Below are 20,349 nucleotides of genomic sequence, written 5' to 3' on the forward strand. Positions count from 1 at the left end.
TCCAAAGCTCTCGTGCTAAACTTTCAAAAGGGAAACTTTGATAAAATGAGAAAAATTGTTAGAAAAAAACTGAAAGGAGCAGCTACAAAAGTAAAAAATGTCCAAGAGGCGTGGTCATTGTTAAAAAATACCATTCTAGAAGCACAGTCCAGATGTATTCCACACATTAAGAAAGGTGGAAAGAAGGCAAAACGATTACCGGCATGGTTAAAAGGGGAGGTGAAAGAAGCTATTTTAGCCAAAAGATCTTCATTCAAAAATTGGAAGAAGGATCCAACAGAAGAAAATAGGATAAAGCATAAACATTGGCAAGTTAAATGTAAGACATTGATAAGACAGGCTAAGAGAGAATTTGAAAAGAAGTTGGCTGTAGAGGCAAAAACTCACAGTAAAAACTTTTTTAAATATATCCGAAGCAGAAAGCCTGTGAGGGAGTCAGTTGGACCGTTAGATGATCGAGGGGTTAAAGGGGCACTTAGAGAAGATAAGGCCATCGCGGAAAGATTAAATGATTTCTTTGCTTCGGTGTTTACTGAAGAGGATGTTGGGGAGGTACCCGTAATGGAGAAGGTTTTCATGGGTAATGATTCAGATGGACTGAATCAAATCACGGTGAACCTAGAAGATGTGGTAGGCCTGATTGACAAACTGAAGAGTAGTAAATCACCTGGACCGGATGGTATACACCCCAGAGTTCTGAAGGAACTAAAAAATGAAATTTCAGACCTATTAGTAAAAATTTGTAACTTATCATTAAAATCATCCATTGTACCTGAAGACTGGAGGATAGCAAATGTAACCCCAATATTTAAAAAGGGCTCCAGGGGCGATCCGGGAAACTACAGACCGGTTAGCCTGACTTCAGTGCCAGGAAAAATAGTGGAAAGTGTTCTAAACATCAAAATCACAGAACATATAGAAAGACATGGTTTAATGGAACAAAGTCAGCATGGCTTTACCCAGGGCAAGTCTTGCCTCACAAATCTGCTTCACTTTTTTGAAGGAGTTAATAAACATGTGGATAAAGGTGAACCGGTAGATATAGTATACTTGGATTTTCAGAAGGCGTTTGACAAAGTTCCTCATGAGAGGCTTCTAGGAAAAGTAAAAAGTCATGGGATAGGTGGCGATGTCCTTTCGTGGATTGCAAACTGGCTAAAAGACAGGAAACAGAGAGTAGGATTAAATGGGCAATTTTCTCAGTGGAAGGGAGTGGACAGTGGAGTGCCTCAGGGATCTGTATTGGGACCCTTACTGTTCAATATATTTATAAATGATCTGGAAAGAAATACGACGAGTGAGATAATCAAATTTGCAGATGACACAAAATTGTGCAGAGTAGTTAAATCACAAGCAGATTGTGATAAATTGCAGGAAGACCTTGTGAGACTGGAAAATTGGGCATCCAAATGGCAGATGAAATTTAATGTGGAAAAGTGCAAGGTGATGCATATAGGGAAAAATAACCCATGCTATAATTACACGATGTTGGGTTCCATATTAGGTGCTACAACCCAAGAAAGAGATCTAGGCGTCATAGTGGATAACACATTGAAATCGTCGGTTCAGTGTGCTGCGGCAGTCAAAAAAGCAAACAGAATGTTGGGAATTATTAGAAAAGGAATGATGAATAAAACGGAAAATGTCATAATGCCTCTGTATCGCTCCATGGTGAGACCGCACCTTGAATACTGTGTACAATTCTGGTCGCCGCATCTCAAAAAAGATATAATTGCGATGGAGAAGGTACAGAGAAGGGCTACCAAAATGATAAGGGGAATGGAACAGCTCCCCTATGAGGAAAGACTAAAGAGGTTAGGACTTTTCAGCTTGGAGAAGAGACGACTGAGGGGGGATATGATAGAGGTGTTTAAAATCATGAGAGGTCTAGAACGGGTAGATGTGAATCGGTTATTTACTCTTTCAGATAGTAGAAGGACTAGGGGACACTCCATGAAGTTAGCATGGGGCACATTTAAAACTAATCGGAGAAAGTTCTTTTTTACTCAACGCACAATTAAACTCTGGAATTTGTTGCCAGAGAATGTGGTTCGTGCAGGTAGTATAGCTGTGTTTAAAAAAGGATTGGATAAGTTCTTGGAGGAGAAGTCCATTACCTGCTATTAGGTTCACTTAGAGAATAGCCACTGCCATTAGCAATGGTTACATGGAATAGACTTAGTTTTTGGGTACTTGCCAGGTTCTTATGGCCTGGATTGGCCACTGTTGGAAACAGGATGCTGGGCTTGATGGACCCTTGGTCTGACCCAGTATGGCATTTTCTTATGTTCTTATGTTCTTATTCCACAAACTTGTCCGGGGGGAGATGAGGAAAATCCAGGTAATATCCCTCCCGGATCACGGCGAGGACCCACTGGTCCGACGTAATCTCGACCCACCTGGGGTAGAAGAGGGCTAACCTGCCCCCTATGGCTTCGTCCCCCAGATGAGTCGGCGCAACCTCATTGGGAGGCGCGGCCGGGACCCGAACCCGGGCCTGCCCCCCTCCGACGCTGCTTGGCCCGAAAGGACTGATTCCTGGCCGGAGGACGTGGCGCCTGGTAGCGACCCCTGAAAGGAACAAAGCGCTGTGAACCCCTGCCCCTGGAGGGCCTTGGAAAGGCGCGCTGGCCCCTTCGGAACCGATCTTCCGGCAATCTGGGCACTGGAGAAGTGCCCCATGCACTGGCCAGTTTGTCAAGGTCGCTGCCAAAGAGAAAGGAGCCTTTAAAGGGCAATCTAGTGAGGCGTGTTTTGGAAGGCGCATCCGCTGACCATTTTCGGATCCAGAGCTGCCTCCTGGCGGCCACGGAGGATGAGATCCCTTTAGCTGTTGTGCGGACCAAGTCCGATGCCGCATCCGTAAGAAAGGAGAGAGCGGGTTCCATGTCCGCCGCTGGAGCATTGTTCCGAACCTGTGACAAACAGGCACGCGTCACCACCGTGCAGCAGGTGGCAATCCGCAAAGATAAAGCTGCCACCTCAAAGGTCTGTCGCAGAATGGCGTCCAGTCGCCGGTCATGAGGCTCCCTGAGGGCTGTCCCCCCTTCCACGGGTATGATAGTACGCTTGACCACAGCACTAATCAAGGCGTCCACCTGAGGGCACGCCAGCAGCTCCTGTATAGCCGGTGCCAATGGGTACATGCCCCTCAGCGCCCGACCCCCTTTGAAGGCAGCTGCTGGTGCCGCCCATTCCAAATCGATCAGTTGTTGTGCCGCATGTAAGAAAGGAAAATGGCGGGCTGTAGGACAAAGACCTTCCAGCAGGGGGTTCTGCGCCGGGGGCACCGAAGCGCTGGGACCTGTAATATCCAATTCCGCCAGGCACCGAGACACCAGGTCGGAGAGATCCTCTTTAGGGAAGAACCGCCTCATGGTTCTATATGGCTCAGTCCCTGGAGGAAGGTCCCCCTCGTCCGGGAGCTCGGATTCGTCCGGTGGGACCTCCTGGTCCGACTGATCCGGACTGTCCAGCGGCGGGAAGTCCCGCTCGCGATACGGGCGTGAAGGCCCAGGAAACAGATCTGCAGGAACCACCACCGCAGCAGCAGGCGCAGCAGACGCCGCTGGCGCAGCCACCGCAGGAATGACAGGAACAGCCTGAACTGCCGGGCCAGGCTGGGCAGCCGTTTGCATCTGTACAAAAGCATGAATTCCCTTAAAGAGATCCACCCAGGAAATCGAAGCAGCCTCAAATCGCCGGGGTACAAGCTCCCCCGAGATTCCGGATTGGTCGAGACTGCCCCCTAACTCCGGGGTAGCCCCTGGGGAACTGTCCACAAACCGTGGCTGGTCCAGACCTGAGGGTCGCACGGCCTCCTCACATTGGGCACAAAGCGAGTCTGGCTCATCACTGCACGTGGCCCGAAGCTGGCATGCAGAGCAGAGGCCAAGGGCTGCAATGCCTGAGGTAGGGGGGCGCCGGCGCCGCAGACTCCGCTGCGTCCCGCTCCATCGAGGGTTAGGCGCTCAATAAGAAAAAGCGGCAGCAAGCGGCGCTTAATACAACAGGCGCTCAATAATCCTATGCGGCAGCAAAAGGCGCTTAATACAACAGGCGCTCAATAATAATATGCGGCAGCAAAAGGCGCTTAATACAACAGGCGCACAACAATCCTATGCGGCAGCAAAAGGCGCTTAATACAACAGGCGCTCAATAATTCTATGCAGCAGCAAAAGGCGCTTAATACAACAGGCGCACAACAATCCTATGCGGCAGCAAGGGGCGCTTAAGCCAACAGGTAGCAATGTACGCAGAATGGCCTACAATAGGCCTTCAACAATAGGCGGCTAGCGCTAGACGCTCAGTGTGCGGGCAATAGGCTCTCAGTCACAGGCGGGCAGCCATATACGCTCAATATGCAGTCAATAGGCTTTCAGCAATAGGCGGTCAGCAGTGTACGCTCAATATGCATTCAATAGGCTTTCAACAATAGGCGGTCAGCAGTATACGCTCAATATGCATGCACTAGGTATGCAGCAATAGGCGGGCAGCCACATACGCCCAACATGCATTCAATAGGCGTTCAGCACTAGGCGGTCAACAATATACGCTCAATATGCATTCAATAGGCTTTCAGCAATAGGCGGCTAGCGTTATACGCACAGTGGCATGCAATAGGCACAGAATAAGCCAGAAACCCAGAAGGAGGAAGAAAAGCCGCGTCTATTACGGGCGCGGAGTACCTGAACCAGGCCCAAGATGGCGTCCTCCACGGCGTGCCACGCCGCCGATCCTCTGTGCTTCGGAGACCCGTAGGAAGAGCGGTGCAGCTTACCAGCGTCGGCGCTCCTCGGCTGGAACACAAGCGGTCTCCGGCTGCGGGGGAAGGGAGCACCTCGCCACCGCAATGGAGGCTATGCACCCGCTACCTCGTCCACGCCGGGACCGAGGGCCTCGTAGGCTACACCCGCACGTCGTCCGGGGGCTATGTCACTGCCGCGGCTCGGCAGGACCGAGGACTTTCCCACCGGGGGAGCACGGCAATCACCCTGGGAGCTTGCTGGGGGAGGAACCCGAGGGTATCTACCGCAGGAGCGCGGGGCTCTAAGCCTGAATAGGCAAGAAACAACCAAGTAGAATCTGAAATGAGAAGAAAGAGAAAAAAAATCAAAGTAGTCTTGGAAAGCACGCTCAACTAGCGTGCAGGCACTCCAAACTGCTTTGGAGACGGAAATTACTGAGTCACTGCGCTTCCTGTGGGGCTATATACGCCCCCGTACTGACGTCAGATCCGTCTCCAACTGCTAGCACGCGGATACTATCCCATTCGTACTGAGTCCATCTGGCTACACGCCAGGAAAATAAATATTATATGAGGGATTATTGATTTGGACATTGTATATTGTAATCTTTCCACATGTAAAATAGGTATTTGGGAAATGTGCAATAGGGTGGGTATTTTAATAAAAGTATGGCTGATGTGAGTGAATGGGTAGTGCATTTTATGGGATAGTGTGTTATGTATATTTATAAAAAATGTTTTTTGGGAATTGTTATGGGTATCCACACTATGTTAAAAAACAGTAAAAAATTAAAAATAATAAATTATGTTGAACATGTTAATATAATGGTTTTATGATATATGATGATTCATAAGATGCATATGTAATAAATTATATCAATTTCAATAGAATATTTATGAATTATTTAATAACTACAATTAATGAGTAGATTATGCTTTTCATATAATAATTTGTCCTTATGTGATGTCAGATACATATTAAGTTAAGGACTGGTATAGTACCCTTGTTGTTGTTACAATATGTTGTGTCACCATGTAAAGTGAGTGAGAAGCAGAAGTCTAACAATAAGGATTTATTCAGGCTTGAGCATGTTGCTTATGTTGTGTCTCCGTCTCAAGTTCATTGAGTTGATTAACACGATGATATCGGGTCACTCCATTATGCATTAAACAAAATGGATCCAGTTGCCTTGATGATGGCGGCTTTGGTTCAGATATGTAGTTGCAGATGTATTATATTAGTTCAATGAAAAAAAGTATTGCCTGCGAGTACAGCTTGTTTTTTTACTCTTAATTCTACATATCCAAGTAGACTAACACTGCAAGAATTCCTCATAAAAACTGGATTACATTTCTCAAGCATTTGCAGTGCCTTGGATGACTGTGCCTCATCTGCTTCTTTCTTTTTTTTTTTTTATAATTGAAATTTTATTAACTATTACACAGTACACGAGAACAATTGCAATGACAGAGATGCATAACATCCATAAGATCATACAGCAATAAGTTTGAGTACAAGTACATGTCTGCCACAAGAATTTAACAACCTTATCGATATTAGGATCATGATTCATACCATACCAGCAACCCCCCTTCCCTCCTCCCCCAGTCTCACAGGCAGAAATGATAAGATTCATGAGAGACTCCTATAAGAGCATAACCATGAAATAACATAAAAGAAATAAGGTGTAACAAATTTAAATAGAATAAAGAGCAGTTCATATATATAAAAAAGAATTACATAATGTTGCATGCCATGGTATACTTCAGTGTATGGCTTTTCTCCAAGTCACCCGTGATGCTTATACTTTTTCATATTTTCTAACAGAATCACATCTAAGGGCAGTCAACGTTTCCATAAGGTGGATTCTCTGAATATGAGAGCATATTTGTCCTTCACTAGTTATTGGTACCGAACACCAACATTTAGCCACTTCACGCTTAGGCGCAATAAGTATCATGTATAGTAATATAGTAATGATGGCAGAAAAAGTCCAAAATGGTCCATCTAGTCTGCCCAGCAAGCTTCCCATGGTAGTAACTGCTGCTCCGTGCCGGTTAAGCTTTTTCATTCATTCCCATCCTCAGGCCTTTTAGGGATCCACAGTGTTTTTCCCATGCCCCTTTGAAATCCTTCACAGTTTTAGTCATCACCACTTCCTCCGGAAGTGTATTCCAAGCATCCACCACCCTTCCAGTGAAGAAATATTTCCTGACATTGGTTCTAAGTCTTCTTCCCTGGAGTTTCAAATCGTGACCCCTAGTTCTATTAAACTGTTTCCACCGATTGGTAATCTCAAATGTATGTCTTTTACCCAATCCCCCAAACTTAATAATATAAACTTCGGATCTTTAGGAATTTGGCAACCCATAATTTTCTGAGTTAAATCCAAAATCATATCCCAACAGAGGGAAACAATAGGAAAGTCCCACCAGATATGAAAATAAGAACCTATACCCCACTTTTCCCCGGCAAAGCTTATCCATCAAGGGAACATTTTATGGATATGTACAGGTGTTAAATGCCATCTGTATAAAACCTTTTACCCATTTTCCATATTGAAAGATGATACTGATCCCCTTGCCCACCCTTGAGAAACATTCCTCCCAATCCTCATCCTCTAGCTACATATTCACATTTTTTTCCCAAGCCAAAATATGAGCAGGTTTCTTCGTCAGCTCCCCATTCAGTATTCTATATAATTTGGAAATACAATCAGTAACTCTGTCTGCCCAATCACAGAAACCCTCAAAAATCATTTTCCCTTAAGGAGATCCCTCACAATATTTTTGCCCTGCATAAAATGGGACACCTGGAAATATGGAAAAATGTCTTCAGATGAAAATGAGAAAATCTGTTGTAACCCTGAAAAAGAGATTGCCTGCTACCTTCCCACATCTGCTTCAGTCTGCAGATGCCTATCTCTTTCCAATCACGTAGCACTCTAGCATTGGAGCCAGGAGAAAAATCTTTCATATGATGAAATGAAGACTTGAAGAAATAACCTCTCTCTCCCACTAAAAGATGTTTCCATTTATCCAATAGATCAAAAGTCAACTTGGAAAAGGAAAAAATCCCCAGGAGAGATGGTCTTGTTTTGGGGGGTGTCCATAAATGATCAGGGTTATGAACAACCTCATCAAGATACTTCTCCAGTTTAACCCATCTCTTAGTTTCTACCGGTCTATGCCAGTCAAGTACCATACTTAACTGAGAAGCTATATAAACTTCAACAAATTTGGAACTCCCAGGCTCCCTTGACTCCTTGGTTGGTATTATATCTGTCTACCCTGGGTGGCCTTTGTATCTAAATAAATCTAAAGAGCTTCCTCTGCTATTGATGGATCTTCTCTACTAGTATTGGAATAGGAAAAGTTTGGAAAAAGTAGCTAAAGCAAGCTAGTAAATTCATTTTAACTACCACAATCCTTCCTAACCAAGATATATGAAGTCTGTCCCAGCATCTAAGATTGTGTGTTACAGCCCGTTCTAAAGGTAAGTAATTCATCTTAAATAACTGATCACCCGAGGCCCCAATCTGAACTTCCAAATACTTACTCCTTCCTTTGCCCATCAAAAAAAGAAAAAGATGTTTCATTTCTTCCAAAATCTCCATGGGTGCATTAATATTTAAGAGTTCAGATTTATCGGCATTCATTTTGAAACCAGACACCATACTAAATTTACCCATATAGTTCCCTCAGGGTTGGAATTGGATCCAACAATGTGAACAGATTGTCATCTGTAAAGAGTGACAATTTGTATGCCTTTTGACCTATTTTTAATCCCTGTATTGCCTCAGAGTTCCTATTCCTAAGGGCCAGAGGTTACAGCAATATGGCAAACAGCAGAAGTGACAAGGGGCAACCCTGCCTAGTACCTCTACCTACTGGAAAACTCAAAGGTGATTTTTAACACCTGCATGCGGGAGCACATGTACCCGCGTTTGCCAGCTTGTGCACATGGACGTGGCAATTTCATAAAATAAGCGCATATATGTGCACATGTTATAAAATCAGCTATACGTGCATACATGTGTGCACAATTTTACATTGATGCGTATATCTGCGTGCAAATGCCTTCTTGATCGTGTAAGTGGGGGGGGGGGGGGGATTTTAGTAGATATGCACCCCAACGCAATTACCTGTTTCCTCAGTTTGTTCCCAGTTCGCCCCAGTAAAAGAGAGGACGTCCTAAACCCTCTAACTTGCCTCCCTTTTACCCTATCAGCCCCGATCCTTAAAACCCGACTAGCCTATTTTTCTTTTTGTTTCATGATTTACAAGCTGTCCATAGCAAAAGTAAAGTTACGTAGATAGGGACTCCATCGTGTGCTGTGTGCGTAAATATGCTCTGGCTTCATTCATATTGTCTGGAATGCCCATGTCCCACCCCTTTTATGAAAAAGACATTTTACTCGCGTACTGAGAGATATGCGCATACCCAGTTGCCTCTTAAAATCCGTGCAGTGCATGCTGGGCCGATATATACGTGTATCTCCCAGCTATGGCGCATGTAGGGCTTTTAAAATGAACCTGTAATGGAATATTTCCCATTGATTTTAATGCAAGCCTTGGGATTCTCATATAATTTCTTTATCCAGACAAAAAATTTCCCCCTTCCCCATTTTTTCTAACACCTGAAATAAATAGGGACAATGCACCCTGTCAAACACCTTTGTAGCGTCTACCACCAAGGCGACTGATGAATTATGAGTATACTCAACCCACCAGATCAGATTTAACACTCTTCTCACATTATCAGAAGCCAACTGCCCGGGTACAAAGAAGGCATTACTCTCCCCAAGCGTATCGCCAAAACCTTTGCTAAAACTTTTAATACAATATTTATTGACCAGAGAGAGAGAGACTCTTTATAGGGCTCAGTCTGATACTCTACATATGGACCATTGTAAGGGGGCACTTTGATTCGGGGTGAGTTTTTGGGAGATGGTTAGGATTGGGGGGGAGGTGTTTCAGACACATTCAGAGGTATTCATTGTAAAATTGACATCCGTAAAGAATTTTATACCTTATAAGTGATGAAAAGGAGTTGATTTGCACAATGCAGCTAGCAGAGACTGCAGTGTACAAATCAAGTCCTCTTGTTAGAATTTTCATCTCTTATAAGGTCTAAAATTCTTTAAGGATGTCAATTTTACAATGAATACCTCTGAATGTGTCTGTAACACCACCCCCAACCCACCTCCTGAAAACTCACCCTGAATCAAAGTGCCCCCTTACAATGGTCCATATATAGAGTATCAGACTGAGCCATATAAAGAGGTTCTCTCTCTCTCTTTTACACCTACATTAATGTACGCACCCTTCCCAACTATTAAAAATTTGCATAGAGCCTGTGCAGCCCACTTACACGCGTATGTGGCCGGTTTTGCGCATGCAAGGCTTTTAAAATCTACCTCTAAATGAACATTTTAAAAAAATGAAACAAAACCCAATGAAACAAAAACAAAAAAGGAGGATACAAAATGAAGCAAAAGTTGTATTGATGCATACAGTACTCCTAATGGGAAATACTTTAGAGTTGAATCGTCTTATGGACTTTGTAAATTAAAGCAGCCAAATTAGAAACATCACAAATGCAGAGTGTGGCAGGATTAGAATGTGGCTTTTCCCAGAGAGAAATGCACATTACTCTTTTTCCCTGCCTCCTCTGGTCCACAGCACCATCTGACTGGCCAGCTTTTAGAAGAAATCACATAGCTGTGTTAGATCTCCTGATACCAGACAGCTATTGGCAGGGGATCTCTAAGGGAGTGATAGGAAATATAAAGCTAAATTAATTGGATGGATGGGCAGACTGGATGGGCCACATAGTCTTTTTCTGCCACCATGTTTCTATAAGCCCACTAAGGATATATTCATGTTTGAAGCAATCAGATCAATATTCTGACATTTAAAAAAAAAAAATCAACTTTTGAACAAACAAGTTTTGCATTTTTTGCAGTTTGCTCGTTTCTAGGGCAGGAATTCCCATATCTGTCCTGGATACTTCACGGCCAGTCAGATTTCCAGGACATTCACAATGACTATGCATGAGATAAATTTACATATACCGAGTTTCTATGATATGCAAATTTATCTCAAGCATATTCACTATGGATATCCTGAAAATCTGACTGGCAGTGGGATCCCCAGAACAGGTATAGGAAGCCCTGTCCTAGGGATTAATGAAGATAAAAGGAACAATTCCATTAAAGGTTCCTACAACATGCTCTGTTCACTAAGGAACAGTCTTTATTTGACACCAGCAATGGAAAAGTAGACAAAGAGCAGGTGTTCAACCAAAAAACTGGGCTCATTTCATTTTCATATCTCAGTCATTTTTGGGGTCCAATTTGCTTCAATTTGTTTTTAGAAGATAGGGACATAAATTGCATTGTACTTCAGTGCGTAAAATCCAATTTTATGAACATAAATAAAGTTACGCCCGCAAGCCTCCAAAGATGAACGAATGCGCATCTCCTCAACGGCACTGACATAGGAGGTGAGGAAAAAAGTTGCACAGCTGTGCTACCTCTATCAAGACAGTCATCAGGCTCATTAATGCCAGCTTGGTGGATGCACCAGCATACCAATTCCCCCACTCCAACAAACATTTAGAAACTCGCCACGGCTCCAGCTGAGAATAACTCGAGAGCGGGATCAGAAATATCTTGTACCTGGAAAGTCCAGAGGCAGCTCCGTTTTGGCCGTACACCCGCCATCTTCAGGGCTCCCACAGGCACACGCTATAATCTTTTTGACCTTGAACCCAATGACTTTAATCACTTCTCCGGTGGGCAGGCAGCATTCGTTTCCAAACATTTCATAAATGGAGCCTAAAGAAACAAGGAGACATTGCACAAATGCTAAGAAAGGCAGAACAGTTCATAGATCATATATCACACATACCTTTTAGCAGTGGAATTTTAGAAATGGATTTTTAATCTGCTTATGCATTTAATATCATTATAGTAACAGCAGTGCTCTGGGCTTGGCACTAAATAGCATGTTTTTCTGAATGTTCTGCATTTTGCTTGAATTTCCAACATCTTTGGTTCTATGTATACCTGGGCTCTTTGATAACTTCAGCTCCTGAGAATCCATTCCAGCAGATTCCTAGCTAAGTACTGAAAATGCTTGTAGCGGAAAACTTGGATTTGATTTAGAAATATGTCGCCTTATTTATTTTATCTGATTTTTATATTCTACTTCTCAGAGACTGGGGGTTTAATGCTCACTTGTTGAATGCCCTACTGCTCTGGTTCTCCCTCTCCTGCTCCACTCCTTCTCCCAGCTAGTTCCACTCCTCACCAGTTTGGCGTAGTCTCCTTCCCACTCCCTCCTGGCTCAGCCTGCTTTGCTGTGCTCAAAGCTCATCCCCATCAGGCTTTACTCCCATCCCCTGCAAGCCTGGTTCCCCCACTCCTCAACATCATTGGCAGGCCCCTCTCTCCAGCCATCTACTCTACTCTTCACCATCCATTCTCCCAGCAGGCTTGGCTCCCCCTCCCTTTGTGGCACACTTTCCTACCTGCCAGCCAGTTGTTTGCTTCATGGCCGGCAGAGCTGTACCAGAGAGGTAGGCTGGCATGTGAAGTGGCAGGATCATGTGCTTCCATCTCCATAAAGACTCATGCTGGTGAAGAGGGAGCTGTGGAGAAGAGGAGTGTGCTCATACCAACCCTGTATGCTGGCTTTCGTCTCTGATGCAGCCCCGATGGTCACAAAGTCAAGTTGACAGTTGAACCAGGCCAAAAGAGGAGCCAGAAATTGTATATACTTTGGAAGGGGCAATGCATCCACCCCAAAAACTCTGCCTGTGGATTTAGGATTTCCATAGTTGGATAGATTAAAATAAAACTAGATATCCATTAAATCCAGCCTTCTGATTGCCAGCAGTTACTACCCTTAACAGAAGGCATGGAGATAACCTACATGGAGAGGCAGTTATTACACTATGGGGTAGATTTTAAAAGGTGCGCGCGGGAGTAAGTAATAAAATTAAGAAATATAGATAGATCAGCGGGGTTGTAAGAGTCGGGGCAAACAGGGGAGAAGGGAGGTTTTTAAACTAGGGTATGTTTTGGAAATCCCATCCCTTTCTTGGGCGAACTAGGAAAACTGGTAATGGCGTCGGTGCGAGTTTATTAAAATCCTCCCCTCTTACACGGTACATACAGCATTTGCGCGTCCATATGCATGCGGTCAGGCCATTTAATAACACGTGTGCTTATGTTATAAAATGGCCGTATCCCTGGGCGCGGGACAACGAACACCCTCATATGTGCGCCCGCGCACCTGTTTAAAAGTTACAGTCTCTCTGTAGATCTTCAGTGCCACAGTCACACACCACTGAATATACCTAGACAAACAAAGTTATCCAGGTACGTTTGCCTGGATAACTTTAGAGCTGCCTCATGGCATAACTTACCCTGATAATGCTGAATATCAGAATTGCCCAGATAAGTTATTTATCTAAGTCTGGACCGCTCAAAATGTCCCCGGAACACCAGGTAAGTTTTATCTGACTAAAATCACACCCAGAAAAATCACCCCAGTGCAGCAGGATTTTCAAATCTCAGTTTGTCCAGCCAAGCCACTAACTTAGTCGGATAAACCATTTCAATGTCAAGTTACCTCTAATATACCCAAGCCATTTTTCTGGGTTAGTACTAGCAAGTATTATTCCATTACAAGGTGACTCCTTTCTAGCTTCACTAGCATCAAGGAAAATAAGAAAATGAAGACAAGGCTGTATCATTATCATGTCAAAAGTAAGCTTTGTTTTCATTAGAAAGGAGCAAGTACAATCAAATAACAAGAGTACAGAAAGCCATGGGGAAAAGAGAACAACAGGAAAAGAAACTAGTATATTTGTAAACTGGCAAAGTTTCAACTGAGGAAATAAAAGCTCAGGGTCAAGCTGACCTGATGCTTTCACCTAATTAAACACCCAAAATTATATTTTATACTGCATGTTATTGCAATGTGATATTTTATCATAGGATCCCCAAATCCTTTCCTTCTTGTCTCCAGGTCCCAAATTGGCACACACACCTCTTTATTCTGCTACCTAACCCTGCAAGCCCATTATAAAAGATGCATCTATGCAAGGCTGGATTTAATATTTGGGTGCCCACAGGCACTAGGAAAAGGGAGAGGATGGAATACTTTCCCCCCCCCCCCCTCCAAATCCTCAGAGGATGGGGGAGTAAGTTCCCCCTTCCGGAAATCATTAGCGAGGCTCCTCTCACCTCCCAACCCCCACCCCCCAAAAATCATTGTGAGGAGGGGGAGTACCCCATTCCACCTAGAAATCATCAGAGCACGACGGCCCCTGACCAGATCATCCTGACTCCCCTCAGCTCAGTACCTGCAGTCACTATGCTCCATGTTCAGCTGAGCCCGCAGTATTGAGCTAAAGCCAGCACAGGGCCGAAGCCGGCGTGCACCTGCTCTCGCAGGCCCAGCCCCTTGCACGGGTCTCCCTGGTAACTGGAAGTCAGTGCGAGCGGAGGGGGCGAGCCATCGTTCAGATTGCTGGCAGGTTCCAATGTTGGTATGACAGCAGGAGAGACACTCCGGCACCTATCAAAATTCGGCACCAGAGACAGTTGCCTACATTGCCTATGCCAAAACCCAGACCTATAGTTGCACAGAGCTTCCATCCCAAAACAGGGTGCATCGGCTTGACAATGCCAGATTTGAGTTTCCTGTAAAACAAATGCAAGAAGTCTCCAGATCTGTTCATGTACACAATTGCAAAAGAGACCTTCTTTTGCCCAAGGATTTAGTTGGTTTTTTTTTATAACTTGTGGAAGAGGAAAAGAAATCTGCAGAAAACATCATGCAAGGAAAATCTTGTGCAAAGAAGCACCATGGGACTTTCTCTCGATTCTTCAACATTATCCTTTTGGGCAGAAGTCCCGGGGAGCAGTTTTGCCCAAGATTTTGCTTGCAGGACCATCTTTAGGCTGAGCTTGGTGCTGTAATGGAATGCAGGGCTTTTTATAGCCCCTGCACTACAGCCAAGCTGCCACCACTGTGCTGTCCTAGCACCCCAGCCACTGCCCCTCACTTTGGCAGACAGCTGGGAAGAGATAAAGCCCACGCACCCAACCGTGTGTCCTCCTCCTGCTATAGGGACCATCTGAAGGCCTTTGCTATGCAACCACCATGCAGCACCTCCAGCTGCGGGGCCTCATGGCAACACTCCTTTTACACCTGCCTAAGCATGGTCCCTGTTAAATTGTTCAGGGTTATCTGTGCATATTTTCCCTTTCCCTTTTCACAAGCAGCAGTGAATGAAAGCCCCGAGGGAGGAGGGGGGGGGGGGGTAGATGTGCTATTTCAGAACTGGGCAAGCAAATGATCTGGCAGACTTGCTTCTCTGCTTCTGCCTGAAACTTAAATCTATCCCTATACAGTGTGCATGAAGGTGTTCAGAGTGAATGACAAATTGCTGCACCATAAATAAGTGATCACTCAAAATCAGTGTTTACCAAATCCATTTCTACAGCCTAGCTTCTTATTTTAATCCCATGATTGCTGTCAGGGAGCATGAGCATTTTAAAAGAAGATTTGCTGCATATGTCCTCTAGCAGTGACAACTGCACCAATTATTAGATGCTTGTTCTCCGTGACTAGAAACTCAAAGGAAAATCATGGCGCGGTCAATTAAGCCCGAGTCTTTTTGGTCTCTGTAGAGTGGCTATCTTGAGATATTTGGGGTTTGGAAACTAGTAACTGTCAAAAATAGGTTCATTTGGGAGATATTTGAGGTGGTCAAGAAATTATTTTGCATGACTCAAAAAAGCAAAGATATTCAGGGCATTGCCGGATGTGGAGTCACCATAGCCGTGCCCATTAATGCCCTCTGCCCACAGTCTGAACCACCCTGAGTTATTCTTCAGCAGCTATTTCCCCGCCCCAACTGGCATTTCCAAGCCTCAAGGTGAAGTACAACAAAATAAGACAACAATAAAAGCACATAACATAAAAACATAAAACAGGCATCCAGATTACCAAAAACATCCTATTAAAAATTCCATCAGCACAATGCACATTCAATGCATATAAAACAAACATAAACAAACAATAAAGACTCAACATCTGTGATGCCAAGAATATATTAGAAGTAGTTAAACAACATTGCCTTCAATATACAGTAAGGAGCGGATTTTAAATGCCCTGCGTGCCGGCGCGCCTATTTTGCATAGGCCGCCGGCGCGCACAGAGCCCCAGGACGCGCGCAAGTCCCGGGGCTTCGTAAAAGGGGCGAGGAGGGGGCGTGTCGGGGCGTTCCCGAAATGACACGGCATTTCGGGGGCGTGACGCCGGCCCGGGGGTGTGGTCGAGGCCTCCAGACCAGCCCCCGGGTCGGGTGATGGCGCGCCAGCAGCCCGCTGGCACGCGCAGATTTACGTCTGCTTTTAGCAGGCATAAATCTGCCAACAAAGGTAAGGGGGGGGGGGGGGTTTAGATAAGGCCGGGGGGTGGATTAGGTAGGGGAAGGGAGGGGAAGGTGGGGGGAGGGCGAAGGAAAGTTCCCTCCAAGGCCGCTCTGAAATCGGAGCGGCCTCGGAGGGAACAGGCAGCGCGCGCTGGGCTTGGTGCGTGCAGGTTGCACAAGTGTGCACCCCCTTGCATGCGCCAACCCCGGATTTTATAAGATACGCGCGGTTACACGCGTATCTTATAAAATCCAGCGTACTTTTGTTCGCGCCTGGTGCGCGAACTAAAGTATGCGATCGCGCAAATTTTTAAAATCTACCCCTAAGTTTCTCCAGTCTTCCTGTTCTTGAAGTTCAAGCTAGGAGAATATCTAGATCAGGGTCCCTAAACAATGGCCCGAGGGCTGGACGCAGCCCTTGGCTGAATTTCATTTGGCCTCTGGCACCAAAGGCAAAAGGAATTTGATCTGGCCCAAGGCGGTAGGAGGAGTTTGATCAGGCCTGCAGTGTGGCAAGTGGGAGTGCATTCCACCACTGTCACCAGTCAGAAGTGCAAGGGGCAGCACATCACAGCAGTATGGGCAGGGCGTGCCAGTGCAAGGCCATCGCTGATTGGCTATGTTATGTATTGCCGGTGTTAGTGCTGCTTGTGCAGCTGGAGCCACTTGAGGCAAAGGCAGAGAGAGAGGCTGCAGCACAGCCAAGAAGAATTTTCAGGCACTGTAGAGGGTGGTGCAGGCCACAGGGAGGACGGCACTGGTGTTACCAAGCTGTGGGTTCTGTAGGGCTTCTATGTAAAGCCAGGTAAGGATGGTGGTACCTAGCTACCATACCACCTGTTCGAAGCTGTGAGGAGGGGACATGGACATCACCCCCTAAGGATGCAGGCTTTGGAGGCAGAGAGTGCAAAAATGCTCATTATTATAAAAAAAAAGAGACACCAAGTCTATGTGGCTTTCTTTGCCTGGATTAGAGTCTCCAAAGGGGGTTGCTTGGCTCACACCCTGATTATGGCATGTTGCAAGAGAGAGGAGCGAGAGGAGGGGAAAAGGGAGAAAGGGGAAGGAAAAAGCGAGGGAGCAGGACTGCATGGGGTGAGGAGGGAGCAGGACTGCATGGGGTGAGTGAGAGAAAGTGTATACCATACACACACACACCCCCATCCCACCGTCTAGTCACCCTCCCTGCCCCGTACTTCCCTAGGCGGGCAGATTTTGGGGAAAGGAGGTGGCATGCATGGGACAAGCTTGCTGGGGTGTGGCAGGGCTGCTAACTTTGGAGAAATCTAGAAATATTACTACTGACGTTATCTGCCACATTTCTACCCTCCCCTGGGAGCCCTTCTCCCTGCCTCCGCCCCTACCCAGCATTTGAAATGACTGAAAGAACTGGACATGATCCCCCCCCCCCCCCCTTAAACCCTTCTCAGCAAACAACTGTGAGGGGGCTCTTTTCCCCAGCTCAGCAAACTCGGAGGAGGAGGACACCGCCTCCCCTCTTTGGTGATTAGAAATGGTTTATGTGCTCCCCCTTCCCTTGAAAAGTTTGGGGACGCCTACTCTAGAGCTTCAACCTGCCTCTCCTTAGTCAGAGATTTGTTGATTTTAACCTTGTTTACCGTAATGAATATATTTCCTAAAGCCCCTTAGAAATGTTGTCTGTGAGTCTTGAGTAGATTGTAAGCTCCATGGAGCACTATTTCCCCCTCCCCCATCTGTACAGAGCTGCCTATGCCGAGCACAGCTATAGAAATTAATAGCAGTAGGAAGCAGATCATTTTTTTTCACCTCCAAGATTCCTCCAACACCATCTATATTTACTCCTGCCCAGTATGGGAGAATTCCCAGAAGGTCCCTTGCTCCCAATTGGTCTTTGAAACTAATTTTGTCACATTTATTTTATTTCTCTATCATAAGCAAACATCGGTAAAACATGCCTTGCCATTTTACTCTACTGCAGGCCATAAGAGGGAGGGGTGACAAAACCCTTTGCCCGCAAACCAGCAGATTATGCTTTCATGTGGAGAAAATAAAATCAGTTTTTAAACAGACAATGTTACTTTCTCCTCAGCAGATTCACAACATTCGCCTTCTTAAAAATGCTTTGACACTTGACCATCTCCACTCCCATTTTGCAGAAAACGTTCAGTTCAACCTTTGTGTCACTGTGTTGTGTTACAACACACATAGCAGAAGTCTCTCCAGGGGCTACAGCAAAGTCCCAGGGCTGTCTTTACGCTCCTGGACCTCCAACACACTCTTGCACCGAACTGCAGCCTTGGGAGGAGGCCTGAGCCTGCGGGGCCCTGGCTGCTGTAACCGGGCTGCAGTCACTCTTGCACTTGTAGTGACGGGGGTCAGTCAATCCAAAAGGGCACACGTGAATTAAAGCTCAGAGTCCAAGGGCGATGTTCAAATCATAAAACAGTTTACTTAAAGCTTAAAAAAATCATGTCCAGGCAACGATTCCAAAAATCATAAGTAAGAGGAGAAAAATACAAATCAAAAAGAAGTTGGGTTTATTTGTCCATGGTGCCTCTTTTGATGACTCTCCTTCTCTCAACTGTGTCCTGGACCAAAATGCCTTCCCCAATAAGGGTAGGTAGCTTCTCTTCCTATTCCAACATACACCAGGAGTGATGGAAAATCTTTCCCCTAGGTTCAAAACAGATGGATTCTTCAAACACTTCTCAAACCTTTACCTAGACCTCCTGGTGGCCATTTTTGTCTCTGTGTCCTGGCCTCATTCCTTGCTCTGGGTAGGCCTTTCTGTGACCTTTCTTGTTTGGCTGTGCTTTCTCTTGTGTTGCACCTTGCTCCTGCCTCACCCTGCCTTGCACGGTGTTCAGTTCCCCACTTCCTGCATCCTTGCGTGCCCCGTTTCCTTTCTGTCCAGACCTTAGACTGCCTTATTCCTGCCTGAACCCCTGTTCCAAGTGCCCTGCCAGCTGCCAGAACCTGAGGGCCTCATCCAGCCAGGCAGAAGAGTTTGCATTGCTCTACCCTCGAGTCCTGTACTGTTCCTGCCAGGGAAAATATGTTGCATCACCCTGCCCACTTCTGACAATTGCTGTTCTCCTTAAGGAAGAACGTATACTTCACCAATTTAATCCAGTCACCTCTTTCTGCACCTCTCACCAATAAGGATAATATGGCATGGCAGGGCCCATCCCCTTAAACCCTAGCCTAGAAAGTACAAGTATGGCAGCAGAGGCCACCATGAAATCTGGAGACATTTTCCCCAGTCTAGGCGTACCAAAAAGGTTTTCCACCCTAAAAAGGAGTGGGGAACCATAAGCACACAGGTCACTTCCAGCAGGCTTTATGACATGGACCACAGATTTAAGGAGGGCTCAGTCCCATCCATTGAAACACCTCACCCAAACCCAGCAGGGAACTTTACAGAAAACATTACCTCCTATTTTATTTTACCTTGCTGTGGCAGCAGAGACCACCACAAAAAAAAAACACACATACACACACACTCGCAAAAACAGGCACCCAAGGCCTCTTCCACCACAAACCCACACAGGGAGCACCACCAGTGGCATCACCCATGCTAACCTTGGCAGGGAACATACTACAGAAAAAAACACACTGAGCAGCCATTCCCCAGAGAGGAATGGACAAACACCTTTTAGATAAGTTCATGACAGCAGGGACCACCACAAAGATATACTAAAAGTACCTTAGCCACTCTCTCCTTCAGGAAGAAATGGAGAAAAGGCCAGGTTCTACCTGGCAGATCTTAAAAGAAACGGACAAAACAGTCACTCAAATTGTAGTGTTGTACAGCATTTCCTCAGATAGGACACCCTTATAAAATTATACCTATAGACAAGAGGCATGATTTAAAAAACTGAATAACCAGCTCTCCAACACCTGCTGATGTAACAGAAAACGGTTCTGTGAAAGAATCACTCAGAATCATTTTCAAAGCCATATACTGAACACCTTAACAAAATCTTTTTTTTTTTATTTTGTTGTTTTTGTGGAGAAATTTCAAGATATATTTTAAACACCTACACTTTACACATCAGTCCCTTTCGATTTACATGATCAACTTTTAATACTGTGCCATCTGTAGTACTTATAAAAAACAATTTACCCATTTAAAACAAACTACACGTCTGTAATATCTCTA

General features: G+C 45.4%; 1 protein-coding gene across 1 annotated transcript in view; it reads right to left on the reverse strand.

Annotated features, from left to right (window-relative positions):
• Nucleotides 1-20,349, reverse strand: part of THEMIS (thymocyte selection associated) — a 176,129-nt gene that overhangs the window by 107,221 nt on the left and 48,559 nt on the right. The window contains exon 2 of the mRNA XM_029594540.1: nucleotides 11,431-11,589. Within this exon, the coding sequence (XP_029450400.1) occupies nucleotides 11,431-11,589 (159 nt within the window). The remainder of the gene's footprint in view (nucleotides 1-11,430; nucleotides 11,590-20,349) is intronic.

Source organism: Rhinatrema bivittatum, chromosome 3 (genome assembly GCF_901001135.1).
Source record: "Rhinatrema bivittatum chromosome 3, aRhiBiv1.1, whole genome shotgun sequence".
Classification (NCBI taxonomy): Eukaryota; Metazoa; Chordata; class Amphibia; order Gymnophiona; family Rhinatrematidae; genus Rhinatrema; species Rhinatrema bivittatum.